We start from the raw sequence: 21,844 nt of genomic DNA, 5'->3' as shown, positions 1-21,844 counted from the left end.
ATGTATTACATCAACAAGCAGAGGGGCACCGGATCATGTCCTCTGTGTCATGACGCCGTCCATATGTGGCATTGGACTCACCAACATGGCATGTTCCTTCGAGCCACTTATCTGGCAGGCAAAAACAATATCCTGGCTGACAGACTAAGCAGGATAATGCAACCACACAAGTGGTCTGTCAATATGGGCATAGCCCGCAAGATCTTCTGAGCTTCAGGCACCCCCTCAGTGGATCTCTTTGTCACTCAGATCAATCACAAGGTCCCTCAGTTCTGTTCCAGGCTTCCATGACAGACTAGCGTCAGATGCCTTCCTCCTCAGTTGGGGGACAGATCTTCTGTATGCGTATCCTCCTATACCTCTAGTGGGAAAAATGTTTGTTGAAATTCAAGCAAGACTGTGGAACGTCAATTGTGCTGCACTGGCCATGACAGATATGATTCCCTCTTCTTGTGGAGTTATCCTCTGAAGAACCTTGGAGATTGAAGTGTTCTCTGACCCTCGTCAAGCAGAAAGAGGGGTCGCTTCTACATCCCAATCTCCAGTCTCTGGTTCTCGCAGCTTGGATGTTGAGAGCTTAGAATTTGCTTCCTTGGGTCTTTCAGAGGGTGTCTCTAGGGTCTTGCTGGCTTCCAGGAAACACTCCACTAAGAGGTGGTGTTCTTTCAACTGAAGGAGATTTGCCGTCTGGTGTGAGAGCAAGGCCCTACACAGACCCTCCTTGAATATTTTCTACACCTATCAGAGTCTGGTCTAAAGACCAACTCTGTAAAGGTAAGCCCATCTCTGGACAGCCTATAGTTGTTTTATGAGAGGTTTGCTTTTGTCAAAGCCCCCTGTCAAACGTTTGCCTGTGTCATGAGATCTCAACATCCTTCTCACGCAGCTGATGAAAGCTCCTTTTGAGCCGCTGATTTCCTGCCGTCTGAAGTACTTGACCTGGAAGGTCGATTTCAGCTTGTAGTGTCAGTGAGCTTCATGCCTTAGTGGTAGATGCACCTTATGCTAAGTTTGATCACCCTAAGTTCTTGCCGAAGGTGGTTTTGGAGTTCCATCTGAACCAGTCGATTGTCTTACCAACATTCTTTCTGCGACCTCATGCCCATCCTGGTGAAAGCAGCTTGCACACCTAGGATTGCAAGAGAGCTTTGGCCTACAACAAGGAGCGAACCAGGCCTCACAGACAGTCCGCCCAACTTTTTGTTTCTTTTGATCCCAACAGGATGGGGGTCACCATCAGGAAATGTACCATTTCTTATTAGCTAGCAGATTACATTTCCTTCACTTATGCCCAGTTCTGGGCTGGCCCTAGAGGGTGATGTCACGGCTCATAATATCAAGAGTCCATGGCTGTGTCGGTAGCCAACTTGAGATCAGCCTCCATTGAAGAAATTTGCAATGCTGCGATGTGGTCTTCAGTCCACACATTCACATCACACTAGTGCCTTGAGCAGGATACCCAACATGACAGTTGATTTGGGCAGACAATGTTGCAGAGTCTGTTTGGGGTCTAGAATCCAACTCCACCCTCCTAGGCCCATTTTATTCTGTTCTAGGCTGCACACTCATTCGGATTGTATATAGTTTCAGATTAATCTGTGTTGTGTCCTCGTTGTTGTGAGTCCCTATTGACCAGTGTTTATTGTTTTTGATGAGCCTGGGTGCTAAGAATTCCCCTTTTGTGAGAATTAATAAGTCTGCTTGTCCTCGGAGAAAGCTAAGGTACTGACCTGTAGCAGATGTTCCCCAAGGATCACAGGCTTTATGTTCTCATAGTCCCTCCCACTTTCCCTTGTAGTTGTCTCCTTTGTTATTTTTATTTTATTTTTGCTGTAGTAGAAACTGAGGAGACCGCGTTCTCGCAATGGGCAGGAAGGCACTCGCGCATACGTGGTGGAGTGTGTCTTGCGCTCCATAAAGCTCTATTTATACTTTTATAAATCCCAGACCAGGCGATGCAGGTCGGCATCACCCACTCATGAGAATATAAAGCTTGCTATCGTCGGAGAACATCTGCTACAGGTAAGTATCTTAGCGTTGAATTGGGAGTTATACTTGGTCCCCTTGTTCAAAGTCCACTGCGCTAACTAGGCTACTCCTTACACTTGCTGCTCTGTTAGGAACATCTATAATACCTTAAGCTGTCATAGAGCCTGGTATTCCCGGTCACTTTCACTTCTTAAGAGGTTGGGAGGGGGTCAGTAACTACTTGGAAATTAAGGAGGGGTCATGCCTTCATCCCTGCAGTGGTCAGCGCCTCAGTGAGGGCACCTTTTTGTACCCTGGATGTGATTGAATCAGGTCTAGATAAAAGCATCCTTTTTTGCCTTGGACGTTTCTCCCCATTCCATTATCGCTGAAAGACATCCTAATTTTGGGCCCTCTCTAGTCTTGTCCGAAACACACCTTGAACACGCCCCCCCTTGATATTTGGACAAACTGCAGTGTAAAATGTCCAAATTCTGCCTTTCAAAAATTGCGATTTGGACATTTTTGGCAGATGGACTTTTTTTGGCCATTTTGAGATGTCTGCTTTGAAAATGAGCGACTTTGTCTCTATCTGCTGACAGGGCATAGAACCTACGTGTTTACTTTGGACTTGTCTGGCTGGACTCGAGAAAAGGAAATTAATAAGTAGGTTTAAATTTCACTTTAACATTGTTTAAATCAGTTAAGTGAAGCATTTTTGCTCCTCATTCCAAATGTAGTTGTGCTCATGGTCGAGTCAAAATAACCCCAACCCCACTTTTGGGAGGTTTCTCCTACATCAGAAGACACCTGTACAAAGCCAGGTTAGTTCTCATCAGATTGTAATGGTTCTTCTAACCTAGATGGAAGACTGCTATGTAGGTCAATGGCTATCAGTAGTAGACCATGGTTTGCTCCAAAACCTACTGCACGTGCACCCTGTTCTAGCCATTAGATGTTACTATAGTACAGTGGCTAGAATGGCTTAATCAGGTTGGTGATATATTCCTTTGTAGTACAATGACCTAACAAGTATGACTTAAGTCAGTATAAAATACTTTTTGTGTACCATAGTTTCTATTGTGTGTGCTTTCATGTTCCAGCATGTTTGTGTGAACATGATTAGGGTTTGCCAGCTCATAAAAACATACCAATTTTCCAGGGGCAGTTCATAGAATACATAGGGCCTTATTTCATAAATGAGTAGAAGCTTAAAAAAAAAAACAGTGATTAAGTTCATGTGTGCAAGAACTTGTGATTAATTTTACTTGTATGTTGGAGACCAAAATTTGTCTTCAAGAAAGTTTAATATTTGATATCCCTTTTTCCAAAAACTTGTTCTAGATGAAGTCTCGTGGGATTGAGGAATTTTTAGTTTTTGAGGATGTAGTTAAACCAGTGAATGGCTTGGATGAGAAATCCTTGGCTCCAGATGAAGAGAAACTTGAGACAGGTATTGCATGCACTTCATTGATTTTACTTTAATGTTTTTTCTATAGTATTGCCTGTAATTTATCTTCTGATAAAATTCAAGGTTTTTTTGTTTCTAGTTGGTTTACTTTTGTTTTAAATGATGGTGATTAGGGTAGCTGCTAATATGTGAGCAGTGTTGTATGCATCCAGTGCTATGTATCATCTCAGTGGACGCATCTGCCCACAGTACTATGTGGATTTGCTGCACTTAATAGCATCCGTTGATGATCATCAAAGCCTAGAAATAAGATATTTACTGATTTTGTTCTCTAAAATTATTATGTGGTAGGGAAAGGCTCAAACATTGATTTAGAGCTGTAATTTATTTCATCACCAAATCTTTACTCATGGTTCTAAATCTGCTAATTTTGTAAATATAGTGTACTAGTTGATTCTGTGAAGTAGCAAACAATCACATAGCAAAGGTCATTTGCACTGGCTTAAGTACTAGAAAGCCACAGCCAGCCCATTGTTTTGCGTTGCCAAACCTTGTCAGTGAGAAAAGACAATGAAAGCAGCCTTCTACATTTGCCTATAAACAGTCAACTCAAGACTGTTCAGAATACACATCCTGCCTTACCTATAGGAGGTTTTTAGATCTTCAACACTGGTAAAGGATAGCACTAGATTCCTGGGTTCTTGACATTAAAATTTGAAAGGTAGCCCGTTTTCACAGTCTCTGCCACCAAAATGATCTTTGGCATAGTAGTCACAGATACATTTGTTCTGCAGTCAAATGCTATAGTGGTTTCAGATTGAGAAAGTAATTAAGCCTTCTACTGCAGATACCTTCTGGTCCCCAAAAAGACAAGTTTGATTTTCATATTGGATCTCAGGTCCTCAGCCTATTCCTGTGCAAGAGAGAAATATTTTAATTCTTCTTTACTTTGGCAGTCTTTGAAGAACCCAGTAGGAAGATAAACAAGAGGCTAGCATATATCCTCACTTGGTGCATTGCCTCAGCTTAATCATCAATGGAGAGAGTTGATCAGCTAATCTTGAATGCCCACACTCTTCCAGGAGGTATTTTCAAGATGCCAAGACTCAAAAGACCTTGGAGTAAGTGTTAGCTGTGTGGGCATTGCATGCCTGCACCCTGGGGAAGTATGCTTCCGCAAGGCACTGGAGAGAACCTGTGTCTACACATCCCCTTACTCAGGGGATGACATACTGAGACATTGGGGTGTATAGCCAGGTATCAGACCCAGACATTTCAGTTAGACTACTTCTCCAGGTCTGATTTTGGAATATTCTTGGGACCCATCTTAAGGGGCCTACAAGGTTCTATGAAAAGGAGGATTGCACTGGCTTATTGAATCTACTTCTCCCATGTGTAACCCTGGTCTCGCCACACAGTTCTGGGCACCAGCTAGCTCTTTGGATCAGCACCCACACCAAGGTCACTACAGAAGCTTTATTTTCTTACTGAGCTGGGCGCAGGCCAGGGCTGGACTTCGGTAGGCCGTAGAGTTTTAAGCCATACTTTTGCTTTTATTTCTTTTCTCAATTTTGGGAGCAAATGAACTTTTACTCTTATTGCAAAGAAAATTCTCCTTGCCAGGTTTTATGAAACATATGCAAACTTCTTTATTGGAATGCTGCAACAGGCAGATATCCAAACTTCATACTTTCTGGTAACAAACTGTTCACTCAGTATCAAAACAGTTCAATTAGTATCAAAACAGTTCAATTTGTATCCAAACTGATTAATTAGCTGAAAGAGGTTTAAGTTCCAGTCCAAGATTCTTGGTGTAAAATTCCAACTCTTTTCTCCTTTTATAATCCTAGAGTATATGTATATTTACAGCTCCACCAGTCCAATACCTTCCTTTTGGGCAGAATAATCCAAGGCTTTGCTTGCAGCAAGCTCTCCCACCAGGTTTTATCCAGCTGCCAGACCCACTTAGGACCAGACCTCCCTGTCTGTCCTTTCCTCCAGAGGTGAACTTCCATGAGCTGCTACCTGAAGTACCAAGAGGCTCTTTTCCTCTTCTGCTCCTGGGCTGGATTAATCTTTCTACCCACCCAGAACACTCCTCACTCTCCACAGTTAATGCTTTATTAGTTGGCAAAACCTCCTCCTCATTTCAGTCTTAGGTTCTGTCCAGCACACCCCCTCTTCTCGCAGTTCCTGGCAGGGGTGAACGAAAGACCATGTGCTCTGCACAACAACAGCTTTTATTAACTCTTATCCCCAATCCTATATGACATCTTATCCATCTAAATCCAGAAACATTTCCCACACCAACTTCCCCATAAACACTCCCGTTTGAGCTGGGGTTCTCACTCTTTTTAACCTGCTCCTTTCGCCCAGTAACTCTGAAGGAATTATTAATCCCCAATATATTGGGGGGTTACACATGTAAAATAAAAGTCTCTTCTGGAGGACCTGTTTCACCAATTTTATTAGGGAAGTCATAATGCTGTCCCATTTGTTAGAGAAAAAACAGAAGGTAGAACAGTTGAACATCCTTCAGTTCCTTGACTCCCCCCCCCCCCTCCCCCGAGGATGCTGTGACAGTGCCAATACACAGAATCCTCAAATATGTACAGTTGAAAATGTAGGAGACCCCCCCCCTCTCACCCCTCCCCCCCAAACTTATATGCTGTGAATAAGAGGTCGCACTTCAAGTTCTCAGATTTGAAAAGCAGCTACTATACCGTTCTGTGAGGTTAAATCTGCTTTCAAGAGCCAATGGCAAGTCATACTGTTTGTTGCCCCTGAAGAGAAATGCTAGGACTTTGGATTCATTCTCTTGGGGAAAAAGATTTTTCATAATGCTGTGTTTTTATCACATGGCTTCTACCAGTTTTTCATGGGTCAGTACATGCAAAACATTTTGCAGATTCAGGAGCTCACAAATTCCCTCCCTCGGACCATGTCTCCTCAAGTCAATCACTAATGGGCAAGGGTAAGCAGTATGTGGAAAGCACATGGTAAGATGGACCTTGGTTTTCAATATGGTGTAATGTTATAGGTTTTGGTGTTTACAGACTCATGGAAGTGAGCCTCAGACCTTTGCTATGATGATCAAGACAGGCTCCCTGGGATGGAAAGGGTATCCTTGGAAACTCTGATAAGAGCATTATGAAACACTCAGATATCTCCAGTCTACTTCTGACCAGATATCCCCTTCTACCAGGAGATGTGTGACCTAAGGAGCAATGGAGAACCTATTACTCTGAAAGACATAAGTTTTCTTCCCCTTGCTCCAGACAGATCTAACAAGATTTTTGCTGTTGTCCCAGAAGCCCCAATCTGCCCACAGCCAAAAAAGGATTAGGACAGTAGAATCCCTTTTAGTCTGTGGGCCAAAATAAAACCTGGTTTCCCCAAGGTTCCTAGTTGCAGTTGCTATATGAGGCAACTGGTTGGTTGGTTGGTTGGTTGGTTGGTTGGTTGGTTGGTTGGTTGGTCCTTGGCCTTTCTGCTGCATATGATTGAGATGGGAGAATATGAGCAAGATTCCTGTAACTGTTTAGGTCACTTTTTCAATAGGAGGGAGACTAATATTTTACGTAACCCGTTGGCTCCTTATAACCTGCAACAGTTTGGTCTGAAAATCATCCCACAAGGATATATATTTCACTTACTTGAAATCTTTCAAATTTCCCACCAAGAGTATCTTGGTCAAATTCTCAGCATCAGGAAATATTTATTAAGAGAGCATTCATTTTACTCCAAGTATTTCCTGTTCAGAAAGAAAACGGGAGGAGGGGGGGGCAAATTCTGTCCCATCCTAGACCGTAGGGGTCTAAAGTTCAAGATGGTTTCCCTAGGCAACTTAATTCCCTTGTTCAAAGAGACTGGTTATATTCTTATACACAGAGAAGGAATTCTCAGATTTGTAATAGGGAAGTGTCACATCCTGGCTTTCAGCTTAGCATCGGCTCTCTGTATATTTACTAAAATCCTAGCCACAGTAGCCACCCACCTACATAGACTAGGAGTGCATGCGTTCCCCATGTGGATGATTTGATTGAGCACCCTCTCCATTTTTTTTAGTGAGTGGATTTAGAAATTGTCTTTTCAGTAATAGCTCAAGGTGAGTTGCATTCCAGATATGCTAGGTACTTTCCTATCCCACATCTCAGGAAGGAGTCCAAAGTTCTATAGGTATAACCTTCCAGGTACTAGGGTTCATTGTAAACTACCAAAAGTCACATTTGAGCCCGCCATCTCAAGTGAAGTTCATAGGAGCAACGAGAGCCTTTCTCCCACCAGATAAAATTACCATCTTGGTGTTTGTAGTCCTGCATGTCAGCATAGTAAATGAGTGACGACAGATAAAGACCTGTACGGTCCATCCAGTCTGCCTAACAAGATAAACTCACTTTACATGGTATGTAATACTTTATACGTATACCCGAGTTTGATTTGTCCTTGCCATTCTCAGGGTACAGTCCATAGAAGTCTGTCCAGCACTCTTGTACTAAAAGTTCTGAAGCTAATGTCGAAGCCCCTTAAAATTTACACTCAAGCCCATCTATATCTGTTCTGTCACGATCAGGGCGTAGATTGTAAAAGTCTGCCCAGCACCGGTTTCGTTTCCCAATTACCAGCGTCGCCACCCTCTCCTTGAAAAAGTAGTTCCTGACATTACTCCTGAGTCTGCCCCCCTTCAACCTCAATTCATGTCCTCTAGTTCTACTGCCTTTCAATCTCCGGAAAGGTTTGTTTGCAGATTAATACTTTTCAAATATTTGAACGTCTGTATAATGTCATCCCGTTTCTCCTTTCCTCCAAGGTATACATATTCAGGTCGGCAAGTCTGTCCTCGTACGGTTTGCAACGCAAATCCCATACCATTTTTGTAGCTTTTCTTTACACCGATTCCAGTCTTTTGACATCTTTAGCAAGATATGGCCTCCAAAACTGAACACAGTACTCCAAGTGGGGCCTCACCAACGACTTCTATAGGGGCATCAACACCTCCTTTCTTCTGCTTGTTATATCCCTCTCTTTGCAGCGTAGCATCCTTCTGGCCACGGCTGTCGCCTTGTCACATTGTTTCTTCACCTTTAGATCCTCGGACACCATCACCCCAAGGTCTCTCTCCTGAGTCGAGTTTACTAATTTCTCCCCCTCCTATCTGGTATCTTTTGGGTTTCTGCACCCCAAGCGCATCACTCTACACCTCTCGGCATTAAATTTTAACTACCATATACCTCTTATAGAAACCGTTCCTTCATTTACATCATTTCTTTTTATATATATTTTTATATGCTGTTAAACTATTATTTGTGAAATAGTGTAGATCTAATTTATTAGTGCTCAGTAAAACTCGTATTGCTTCGGCTGGTCTACTCATTAGCAATATGCAGCGATCAACATCACAGTACTATAGCCCTACCTCCCTCCTTATAAGCATTCTTCTCATAAGCATTGACTCACAAGATAATATATGGGGAAGCCCCTGCCTACATGCTAGATTTGATAGATCTGCCATCAAGAAATGCTTCGGAGACTGCACGATCCTACCTTAATCTCTGCATTACCCAAGCTTCAAGTTTGTAAAATACAAACTGCTCTTGTCATCTTCTTTCTCCTACGTCAGCCCAAAGTCTTGGAACATCCTACCAAGGCATCTAAAAATGATTGACGATCACCAGCTATTCAAGAAATCCTTAAAAACATTTTTGTTCGAGAAAGCTTATCCCCCCAAATAATGCTCAGTCTCTCCCTTCCTCACATTGTCTATACCTGTTTAGCCAACGTGTACTATTCTTATGTCCTTTCCCGTCCTTCTGACTTTTGTATCATTACCCTCCATGCATTGTAAACTTTTGTAATATTGTAAGCCACATTGAGCTTGCACTAGTGGGAAAATGTGGGGTATAAATGTACCAAAAATAAATAAACATAAAGTGATCACTTATCTTAGGGCTGAACTTTCATGATTTTTGTTTGAATGAAGATATGAATAAACCTCCAGAGCAACTGGAACTATGCACACGTGCTCATGTAGTATAAGTGAATTCTTGCTTCTTTCCTACTTCATAACCACTGTCTCTATCTGTGCCGTTCTCAACACAGTCTGTGTTTCGCGATTCTGTCGCGTCATCAGGAGAACCTTAGAAATTCTACCTTTCTTTTTGTTTCACATGACCTCAGCAAACCTGGTTGCCAAGCATACATAATTCTGTTGGCTAGAAGACAGTTTTTTCTTTGCTTATACCCAAGGAGGCCCAAACCTTAAGGGTTACATCAAAGCTAATAATGTCAATGAGCCATGGACAGTGCAAAGAGATATGGCATATTAGAGTGGAAGGACAAAAGAAAGAAAGAAAGAAAAAGCGCCAAAGAAGTTTCCCTTAACAAATACTAGAGCATAGTGCAGTTATACTCCTGCTCTGCCCCACCCATGTGAAGCTGGACCTGACCAGGATGACTAATCAAATATGTACATGTAAAAACCTCCACAGAAAAAAGAAATGTTTTTCTCCCTTAATTACTAACTGATAAAGAAAGGTGAAGGAAGGCTGTGGTAGGGGGATTCAGAGACAAGGCAATGTAAACATGGGTGTCAGGTAAGAAAAACAGATGTAATGCCTTGGATACTTAGGGAAGAGGCCTCAGCCCAGTTCACAGCTACATGAGTCCAATTTCTATTGACAAAAGCAGGTTTGTTCCATTTTGCATCATATCAAACCTGAAACCACTGCTTCCGGTAAGTAACTTGTTTTTAAAGATAAACAATGCCTTCATTATGTCCCAAGGATCAAACCAGACAATTGGGTTGTGACCATCCACCAGCAGGTGGAGATAGAGAACTCTGAGTTGTGCCTCATAAGCTCCTGCACTTAGGAATCAAGCCAGTATTCTCTATCTCCAGCAGGCGAGATATCAGTTCCTGTGCGCTGTGGTGACTTCTGTGTGGCCTCCTGTCCTGCTTGCAGGTTCAGTTGAGTTTGGGATTGAGAATATCCTCTGCCTCAGGTGTAAACCTAGTGGTCTAGGTCCTCTCTGCTCCCCCCTTGTCACTTTCTACCTCTTTATCTCAATTTTCCCTTCTCTTTTTCTCCTGCCTCTGTCTAGTCCCAAAGAAAGAAGACACTTTTGCCCTGTTCGGATCTCAGAGGGGTGAGCAAGTCTCTGAGTGCTGCACTTCCGCATGGAGAGACTTCTTTCTGTCTTAGCCACAGTCCAGCCAGGCAAGTTTCTCACCTCATCGGACCTCAAGAAGTCTTATTTTTATATCCCAATTTGGCCTCCTCACAGGAAATTTCTCCTGTTTGCAGTACTGGGAGATCATTTTCAATTCAAGGTCATGCCCTTTGGCCTCACTGCTGCACCTCACACATTTTCAAAAGTTATAGTGGTAGTGGAAACCTTTGTTCACCAGCAAGGGATCCAGGTACATCCTTACCTGGACGATTGACTAATTCGTGCGCCTTCCTGTCAAGAGAGCCTTCGACGTATACAAACAGTCCTGTCTCTTCTTTCTGCACTGGGTTGGGTGGCGAATTACAGCAAGAGTCATCTCACCCAGACCCTGGAGTTTCTGGGAGTGTGCTTCAATACCCAGGCGGGGAAGGTTTTCCTGTCTCAGCATTGTCGGCAGAGTGTCTCTGCACCTGGGGGAATGGCAACTGTCAAAGACTGCATTTTGCCTCATTTCCACACAGTGGGGCCTTCTGGTTGTGGACCTTATGGCATCCAGACTCAATGCCAAGTACACAGATGTAAGGGAGAAAGACTCCCTAGGAATGGATGCACTGGTACAGCCTTGGCCATCAGACAGTGTCCTTTACGTGTTTCCTCCGTGGCCTCTTGTGGGAATGACGTTGCACAGGATTGCGTGTCATCCTAGGAATATCATTTTTGTAGCTCTAGACTGGCCCAGTTCTTCAAATTGCTCCTCAGTTGACTCTTCTTCCACAGATGGGCTTATTGCGCCAAGATCCAGTACTCATGGAGGATCCCTCCTACTTTGGTTTTAACAGCCTGGCTCTTGAGAGAGCGCGATCGAGGAAGAAGGGTTACACGAATTATGTTATTACTATTTTGCTGCAAGCCTGAAAGTGGTCCACTTTTTATGCTATAGTGTGGAGAACTTTTGAGAGCTTGTCTGCTCAGAATGGTGTTTCTCCATTTCGTGCTTCCTTTTCTCAAATTTTATCCTTCCTTCAGGAGGGAGTCAAAAAAGGCTTTGCTCTCAATTCACGCAAGATTCAGGTGTCAGGGTTGATGTGTCGTAGAGGCAAAATATAGAATGTCTTATTGGCTGCTCACCCTGATTTAGTGCGATTCCTCAATGGAGTCACTCATCTGTGTCCACCTCTTCATAATATTTGTCCTCAGTAGTGTCTTCAAGTGGTTCTTAAGGCTCTTCAGTCGGCCTCCTTTGAGACCCCTTGTTCAGCAACTATGAAAGATCTTATTTAAAGGCAGTATTTCTAGTTGCCATTTCGTCGGCACGGAGAGTTTGAGTTTTGAGCTCTCTCTTGTAGGGATTCCTTTCTCCGATTTTCTGACATGGGAGTTTCCATATGGACAGTTCCGTCCTTTTTGCCGAAGACTGTATCTCCTTTTCATGTCAGTTAGTCTGTGTTTCTTCTTCCTTTTTCCAGGGAGGTCTGTTCTGCAGAATACGCTTCCCTGTGACTGTTGGATGTGCGCTATCTTACTGATTTCAGGTGATTTGATCATCTTTTTGTCCTCTTTGCAGGACCCCGGAAGGGTTTTTCCAGCTTCCAAAGCGACAGTGGCTCAATGGCTTAAGGAGGCTATGTCTTCGGCTAACATTCTGAGGGGTAGATCTGCTCCCATGCACATCAAGGCTCATTCTGCCAGGTCTTTGGTGACTTCTTTGGCAGAGTCTAGGGCAGTTTTGTTGGCTGAGATCTGCCAGTCAACGACGTGGTGGTCTTCTCATTCCTTTGTTAAGCATTACCATTTGGATGTATGTGCTTGAGCAGGGGCTTCCTTCAGGGCCACGGTTCTCAGTGCATGGATATCACAGTCCCTCCCCTCTTAAGGATTGCTTTTGTACATCCCATTTGTCTGCACTGGTCCTTGGGATGTAAGGGAAGGACAAATTAGTTATTTACTTGATCATTTTCTTTCCTTTAGTCCCAAAGGATCAGTCCAGAGGGGTTCTGTGTGATTTTGGGTGTTTGTATTCTGGTTCCGTTATTTCTAAGGCATAAGTTTTGCCCATTATTTCATAGTTCTTTTTCTAGCTAGAGGCTGGAATGTGTTTCTCTGAATTCACTCTTTCACTTCATTGTTACCAAATACGGAGTTGGTTGCTAAGCATAGGAGCTTATGAGGCACAACTCATTTACAGTTCTCTATCTCCACCTGCTGGCAATGGTCACAACCAATTTGTCTGGACTGAGCCTTTGGGACTAAAGGAAAAAAAATTATTAGGCAATTAACTAATTTTTCCTTGTCAGTTTTTATGTCTTGGTTTACCAGTTTGGAAGATTTTTTAAATGTATGCTCAATATCTGAATAAATAGGTTAATGCATATTTTTTTTTTCTTTCTCTCAAGATATAACACCATCAGCTTCAGCTTCGGATCCACAACCATCCACCAGGATTCTGGCTCAGATCAGTGCTCTTGCCACCCAGATAACTACTGAAGATCTCAGTAATTATTCAGGAGACCAACTGTTTCAAATGCAAGAAAAACTTAGTGGCATATCAAACTGTATTATTAGAAACCTACAGTCCCGATGGAAGTCATTGTCTTATGAGAACTCTGGTTAAGCTGTTGTGGCTATAAAATTGGTAGCACTGTAAAGGCTAACTTTTCAGTTTGAGAGTCCGTTATAAGACAAGCATTTTTAACTGCTGAACTGATAACCAATGCTATCCAAACCAGGCTGGTTGTTATTTAACTTCTGCCAGTATTTGCATTGAGACTACTTAAAATAGCTAGTCAGTAAGTTAGTCATATTGAAATGCTGTTCTTATTTTCTCTAATAATTTGAGATTATTTCTTCAAAGTATCTCTAATTCTTCATTGGATCTAGTAGCAAGAGTGCAATACATTGTCCAAATCCTGAAAGCAAAAACAAAACTTTAAAAGATGTTTTCACCTGTGGGCATTTAGCATTATATGCTGACACTGTTCTTCGTGCAGAAATCTGCTCTGGCAGAATGTTAAAAGGTTGTAAATTATGTTTGTGGAAAAGCAGTTTAAAAACATTTAAAAAATGAAATCAGTCTTGAATATAGAAACCATAAATTTATTTTATCTGTGCCTGTGCACATTATATACCAGTAAAAAGTAATGCCTGGCACAGGAAGAGAAAGCAGAATTTTTTTTAACGTTATTTAAAAAATTGGGAAAATATTTATTGTTGTCTTTAATCTGGTAATACTGATTTTACCAGGTGTTAAATAAGAATTCCATGTAATATGGAGCAACAGCAATTGTGCTATTTGCACATGAGCCTGGATTCAGAAAATTCAATTAGGAGCCTATTTGGTAACACTCTAAATATATGCAAAGTTGAGTAACTGATAAAACATTTGCGGTGCATAGCTTTGAAACAGGGATCTGCATCATGTGTTGAGCCAAAATGATTTTTTGTATAAGATCAAAACATTAAGATTTTTCTTGCTTCTTGTCAAGATTTCATCAAACATTCTGAGACTAATTCTTTTCAAATCTTTGCAAGAGACTAAAATTTTAACTGAAAAATAATTTGAATTTATCTTAAATTGAAACTAAAAGGTCTGTCTTTCCTTAACATCCTTACCAGACCTGTCCAGAACCAGTGGATGGAGACAAGTTTAAAAAAGAATACCATGTATTTTCTCGATATGAGCACTGTGCAGCATAGTTGAATGGTTGACAGATAAACTGTGCGGCTCCTGAATGGTTAATGGAATAGCACCTGAGGCATTTGGAAGTTGAGCTTCGGTTGAGTTGGGGATACTTGGTTAAGGTTGAGACTCCGCAGGTGTAAATCCACATATTGCATGGAGCCAGATTACCCCAGAGGTCTCTGAGCTTCCCCCCCACCCCCCCAAACTTTTTGCTTTAGGATATTCAACTCCTTTGATAGTGACACTGATCCAGCACCAATAGTATGAAAGAGAGCATTTTCACATTTCACCTTTGTTATATTGCATATAGTTAAATTGTAAACGGCTTAGATTTTTTTTTTTTTTTTACAGGTTTAGGTAAAGAGAGGGAGCGGTAAAAAAGAAGGGGTATATGTATAGTCAAAGTTTATAAGGAAATAAATGGGATAGGAAGGAAATAAATTAACCTAAGACACAGGAAGAAGGCAGGCAATTTGTGTAAAGATTTCACAAAGACAAGTAAGGAAGCTATAGCAGGGCAGTCACAGGTGCAGCTTTCTTCTGATAGCTGATATTAAGTTGAATGTCCAATTGCTGGAAAAGCCTGAGTAAAATAATGGGTCTTAAGTAATGTAGTTAATGTTTTGAATGAGACCTCCACTTCCAAAGATAGGGAGTTAGGTTCTCACCTGGCTAGTCCTACTTATTTTAGTTTATCTGTAAGTGACTAAGTACAACTATTAGATGTTGATGCACACAACAGAGAGTTTGAAAATGGGACTATGGAAACTATGTAAGAAAAATGGAGTTTCCCTCTTTCCCAAAGTGTAGTGTCTGATGAAAGTAAGGAAATTGGGAACTAGCGCTGTTTGATAAAAAAAATGCCAATGCACTAACAAATTTCTTAGCACCATAGATCAATTTGACTGTCGTGTTTTGAGGTATTTGCAATAGATAATTTTGGCAAGCTCTGGAGCAAGGAGTTGCAGTAATCAAGTCTAGAGATTGCCAGACATGAGCCAGTAAGTGAAGAGATTGTTCTTTGCTCAAACAGCATGGATCTGACAGATGATATAAAATGATTTTTGGACAATCATTGAGATATGGGCAGAGTATGTGAGATAACTAGCTATCTATTGTAACCTCCAGAATTTTGACAATCTCTTTGGTTTTAGAGCTCTGTTTAAAAAAAAAAATGACAGTACTGGAGCAGGAGTGTGCTTTAGCCTTTTTGCTGCCCTCCCCTATTTTTCTCATTGCAGCTCTTCTGGAAATTGCACTCTATTTCACCCAGGTGGTAAATTTCAGCATTCTTACATTCTGTGTCTGAAGAGACAGGATATTTCTGAATGCACTGGTCCCTAGGGATCTGAGTTCCGAGCCAGGTATGTGCTTTTTTTTCGGAAGGACTTCTCACCATTGCACCCGAGGTTACAGTGGAAGCATAGTCCATGAGCCTGAAGTAATTTATGGGTCCCGTTTCCCTGTGGGGCTTTAGTCGTGTGTGCCATCCTCAATCATTAATCACACACTGTGGAACTTTTATCGGACTACAGCCTTGGAAATGCTTTTTCTCCCACCTTCCTAGAAGCAACAAGCTTCATTTAATTGTTCAGTGTTATCACAGCTCATCTAATTGTGTGGGAACAGTAACTTGTGGGTAGATTTTGCAGCATATAAAGCCACTTTGGGAAAACTTTCATCTTACAAAGGGCAATCTGGCCATGGCAAGGAGATCCAAGAACTTGATTTCTTTCAAAGATGATGATGCAAAATCTCAATATTAACCTGATATATATATATATCAGTCTTTTAGTGAAATATATCCCCAGGTATTGCATCTTTTTACCCCTACCCACCGTAATGGTAACTAATCCCTCCCATTCCATCTGATCATGACCAAGGCCTCAGATTTAGTCAAATTTAGATGAAGCCTAACAACCAGTCCAAAAGCATCAGTCTCCAATGGCACGGACTGTTGTGGCTGGGTCAAAATCGGGAGCATATCAGCAAATGCCAGGTTTTTTTGGGGGGGTGGGGGAGTTACTAATTCCACACTGATATTTATTTCCAAAATCTGTTCAGTCTGTCGAATGTCGCTTTATTTAAAGTACAAATAAAAGAGGGAAAGGGGATAATCTTGCCGCATCCTTCTAACCAAGGGGAAGGGATCAAATATAGCCCTATGACAGGTGCCTGGGGATATGATACAAGATTTGAATCGTATCAAGAAAAGGTCCTTTTAATCCATATTCTTCTACCAAGGTGAAATGTCCAGTTTAGAGACAAAAGCCTTTTCAGCATTTAAACTGACCAACACTTTTGGAATTTGATAAGATGATACATGTTCCAGCACCACCAATATCCTGTGGACATTCAGTGTAGCCTGCCTGCTCTGTACAAAACCAACTTTATCTCTGTAAATCTGCTTAGGCAACAGGGCCAGCCTGTGTGCCAGAATTGTAACTCAAAGCTTCACTTCAGGATTTGTTCTGTAGGATTCCATCTTTGTATGATCTTCACTAAGCTTTGGGTATCCGAGCTTGATTGACATTTCTTGTAAATTAACAAACCTGAGAAAAATAGGCCGCCAGAGTCAAGCATATGTGGTCTTTTAAAAGTTTGTAAAATTCTGCAGGCAAATCATCTGGCCCCGGTGTCTTACCAAGCTTAATACTCATGTGGGGCCTTGCCACGTCTTCCCCACCCAAAAAAAAAACTTGGGAGAGACAACTTAGCCAAATAAGACTTAATATAATCTTTCTCCATTGGTTTCTCACTATATAATTCCTTCAAAAAAGTTTCAAACTACTGTACCAATTGACCTCACTGTGTTTTGATCTCACCTCTTAAATGAATTCCCTTACAATACTGGGAGTCTAGCCATGATTTAACCAAATGCACTAATATCTTTCCTGTTTTATTGCCAAAACATTGCAGTTGATATTTATAAAATAAGCGATACGAAGAATCTTTTGGCTGCATGAGTGGCTTAATTCCTTGGTCAATGAAAATTGGATGAGAAAGAAAACAATCTTTTACATTGGCAAACTTGTCTTTCCAAATACATCTGTTCAGAAAATGCTTTACGATGATGAAAGAGAGCCATTTAAAATTAGTTTTCAACTGTCTATGAAATGTCATTAACAGTGCTAATGTAGACAGTTCTAAGGCCAGAACATTCCATAACTGGAGTCCTGCAACCTGGTATTTCCATAGAGAGAATTTTCCTTTTGTGTGACTCACTGCTTCTCAAGTCTGCAGTCTTTATGTGCATCTTATAACGTATCTCTCTGTCAGCAGTCTCCTTTATGAGTGTCTCCAGCTGGCATAGCAGCTCTTCCTTGCCACTTTCTTTCTGTGGCAACTCCATGGAGGGCTGGTGATCAGCAGAGTCCTCTGGCTTGTCCTTGCCAGCTCATGATTCTGGTGTTACACGCCTTCAGTTTTTGAAGAGGTCTCTATGTGGTTGAAAACGAACAAGTTATCTTTGAATCTTCCCAAGACTGAATTGTTAGTGATAAGTCCCATCCAGGTTGCGCCTTCTGAGACTGTGTTGTCTGGAACCGCTGTGAAGGTTTCTGACCAGGTTTGCAATCTTGGTGTTAGATTGGATTCACAGTTGATTTTACAGTCCCACATACTGGTTGTGATTAAGCACACTTATTTTAAACTGAGATTGCCAAGCAAATTGTGACCAGTTTTTACCATTGTCAGATTTCAAATGTGTTTTACATGCAGTGATTTTTAGTGGGTTGGATTATTGTAATGTTGCAATTTTGTCTCTCTGGGTCTTCCTACTTCTGTGTAGGCTTTACAGGTTTTAATGAACTCTACAACAAGGCTGTTGCTGTGACTCTTAAGTTTGATAAGAAAGAAGAAGGGAACAGCGGAGGTGTCAAAGATCAAAACTGTATACCAAAGTGCTCAAATATCCTTTATTAAAGGTCTTCACTTGACACTGCCATGTTTTGACTTGATGTCCTTCATTAGGAGTCTGAAGATTGATTAATCAATAATCAGAGTGATGTGAGAGTGTCAAAATGCCTACTAATCTGAATCTACCAAGCTTGATTCCAAACATCTATCACATCGCTCCAACACTAAAATATCCAACAATTTGCAAGACAGAGTGCGCCACTCTCATACATGAATTGTTCCAAACAGATATTTGGAAACAAGCTTGGTGGATTCAGATTACTAGGCACTTTGGCGTTCTCACATTGTTCTGATTATTGATTAAATAATCTACAGACTCTTGATGCAGACCATCTAGCTGAAACATGGCCTCTGTCAAGTCAAGTGAAGACTTTTAATGAAGAACATTTGAGCACTTTTGGTATTCAGTTTTGATCTCTATCACCTCCGCTGTTCCCTTCTTGTCTGTCGCCTGTGGAGGATTGGTATTCTGTTTTATTCTATCTTACTCTAAGTTTGATCACATTACTTGCTCATCTGGGATGGCTACTAATGTAATTTCATGTTAAATACAAGCTGCTACTTCTAGAAACCTTAGCCTTTATCATGATTCACCTTTTTACACTCAAAATGTTCTTCAGCTTTATTTTCCTGCAAGATTGTTGCACTCAACATCTGCTTGTTTGCTGGAAGTGCTGGGTTGGCCTAGGCTAAAACTTAAAATGACTCCAGTTTCTTTCCATGGCTGTACCTTTGGAGTGGAACAGGTTGCCTTTGCAGATACGACAGCCACAACCTACTGTATCTTTTAAGTTGTTAAGGCATTACCTTCTGCAGCAGGCTTTTGCATCGCCTTTCACTGTTTGTAGTCAATTGTGCATGGCTTGTTTTGTTTTTTGTGTTGTGTATAGCTTGTTCCCCCGCCTTGGGTGAAGGCAGGTTATAAATGGCAATTAAACCTAAACCAAATGGCAATAAACAGTATAAAATTATGCTTTCTTATCAGGCAGGACAGCTAGGCAGATTTTTATTCTCCTAAGAAGTGGCATAAATTGGCCATCCTCAGTGAACTTCAAGAAACTATTTCATTTTTCTTATCTGTGATGGTGCTTTCAGCAAGAGGTGGATAGGCTTTTAGGAGCAACTTAGCCTCTTTGACTCCCTATGGAGTTTTAGTCAGCAATATGATGCTGCTTTACTACTTTCGGAAAGCCACTATAATTTGGGTGTCACAGGAGAATCAAGCTGAGTGTTGAATAAGTTCTTGGGCTAGTAATTTAATATCCAGCCACATATGGACTGCTTTGCTACATCCCACAGGTTCTAACTGGTCTTGTGAGGATGCCAACCAAGGAATGAAAAATTAGATATTACCTAATTTTCTTTCCTTTATTCCCACCAGACCAGTCTACATTCTCTCCCTTCTATATCTGGCCTTACTCTGGCAGGCCCTTGACTGATTTGGATCCTAAATTGGATACCACTGGTTCAGTTATACCTAACCTTCCTCTTTGTATTCAACTAAAGGCTACAAGAATGACAGATTGGGGGAGTAGTGGAAGGACCTCAAGTCCCTTCCCTCTTGCACCCCCTTTTTTTTCCCCTTTATGGGGTTTACTTGGGATTATGAGGTATACTCTTGATACAGCAGCTTACTTAAAGAAGTTTAATCCATTCCTTTGTCATTCAAAATATCGTTGAGCTCATGCTGCATGGTGCTCTTATAGAACCAAGCATGTGGTACTTCTGTCTCTATCTGCTGGTCAGTGGACACATCCCATAGGTTCTGGACGGTTTGGTAGGACTAAAGGAAAGAAAATTAGCAGGTAATACCTAATGCAAATTGCTACATCTCAAGTGATGGATTGCTGCTTAGAAATGAAGCTGTTATCAAATCCAGATCATATTGTATTGAGAGAGGGATTATCTCAGGGGCCAAAATCGTAAATGTGGAGATAACAGCATGGATTATCTTACCTTTTGAATAGTGTTCTTGGCTTTTTAGTCTCAAGAAATAGTTCCAGAATAGGATGACTTCTCTTTCATATTAGATGCTTATCAGATTGTACAATGTTGGTATAGGATTTTTATGCTGTAAGCCATTTTGAACCTGAATTTTTTTGGGGGATTGGGTGGCCTGAAAATCCTGAGATTGAGATTCCATTAGGGTTGTCATGTAATGGGATCATCCACATCCACATGTTTGCCATCAGTTTAGTAACCTTCCAAGGACAGCCTTGATTTTTTTTTTCCCCCAGTACAAGTCACTTTTTTTCATCACATTACATAGCCTCAGTTCACATGTCTTAACCATGCTTAATACTGTGCTGTTCTCCAGTTTGTCTCCAGTTGCTTCTATGGGGTGATGCAAGATTTGATGTTCACATAGGGGTTTCTTGTATATTATGTATAGACATTTGAAGCTGTTCTAATTTATGAGTGTTATGTCCAGTGGATTGCATGAAATGCCCTGCAACTTCTTAAAGACCTAGTTTAAAAAGAGTTTGTATTTTATTTAGAAGGAAACCTACTCTGTAAATATAATGTCACTATGAACAGAGCTTCTTAATATGACTGCTAAAAGGTTTTAAGGAAAAATGTGTAAAAAAAATAAATAAAATATACCTAATTTGTAATGGAGTCTTTGTTCTACGATAGTTACAAAATGCAAGTTATGATTAGTTATAAATATTTTTTCCCAGGAAAATACACCTTTGGGTTTATACAAGCCTAGCCCTAGGCTAATTAGTGCCCTGTGTGAACACTGAAATGTGTGCTTGCTTTCATTTTAGTGTGTTGGCATCAACACAACATTTATTTTATTTATTTTTTTAGGAAAAGGATGGGATTTTGATATACTGCCTTTCTGTGGTTACAATCAAAGCGGTCCACACATTATATGCAGGTACTTATTTTGTACCTGGGGCAATAGAAGGTTAAGTGACTTGCCCAGAGTCACAGGGAGCTGCAGTGGGGATGAAACCTGGTTCCTCTGGTTGTCAAGCTACTGCACTAAACATTGGGCTACCCCTCCAGTCCTTTAGTAGTGGTGACACTTGCATGGCATCCTATTCCCCCACCCCCACCCAGCATCCATGTCTGTCTGCTGCACACACTCTCTCTAGCAATGTTACCTCAGCTCTAGCCCACTTTTTGTCTGCCCACATGAAGAGGAAAGGGGATGTTGGTGTGGCTATGCTCTCTCATAATTGGCACCTTATGTGGCATACCAGGTACACACGCTAGAAGTTGGTCCTAGTTGTACTAGAAGTTAGGATCATATTTACTGTTCCCCTTGACACTCTTTCTAGATAGCCTGATTTTTTTCTCATATCCTGAGGTATTTGGATAAATGTATGATATGCTGACCTTTGTCTGCAAAACCTTTTTTAGATTGTTTTGTATTGCCAAGTACTATATGAAACCATTTTTATATCCAGTATTTGATATTTCACAGTTTGTCAAGCCCAGTCTTGTTTGAAACAAATGAGTACCTACTTGTGTTTTGTGTGTGTGTTTTAAAGGTTGCCTTGTGGTTTTTGTTAGGGGCATACGCAGTAACAATGATAGAAATTCAGTGTTTATACTGGACCTTGTGAGCATATCCAAGCATGTTAGCAGCTGGTGTTTTAGAGCTAGAGCTCCTTGGGTATACTTGCACAAATTGTTTGGGTATTTTTGCTGCCAGTATGCTAATTTCATTAAATATGATTTCTAGG

The 21,844-nt window shown here is 41.2% G+C and overlaps 1 protein-coding gene across 1 annotated transcript in view; it reads left to right on the top strand.

The window, feature by feature from the left end:
• The window catches only part of RIF1 (replication timing regulatory factor 1), a 270,093-nt gene extending 249,354 nt beyond the window's left edge, over positions 1-20,739 (top strand). Inside the window, 2 exon segments of the mRNA XM_030210901.1 lie at positions 3,313-3,421; positions 12,943-20,739. Of these exon segments, the coding sequence (XP_030066761.1) occupies positions 3,313-3,421; positions 12,943-13,160 (327 nt within the window). The 3' untranslated portion in view covers positions 13,161-20,739.
• The last annotated feature ends 1,105 nt before the right edge of the window (positions 20,740-21,844 follow it).

Source organism: Microcaecilia unicolor, chromosome 7 (assembly GCF_901765095.1).
Source record: "Microcaecilia unicolor chromosome 7, aMicUni1.1, whole genome shotgun sequence".
NCBI lineage: Eukaryota > Metazoa > Chordata > Amphibia > Gymnophiona > Siphonopidae > Microcaecilia > Microcaecilia unicolor.
This window is presented reverse-complemented; position numbering and strand designations above follow the sequence as displayed.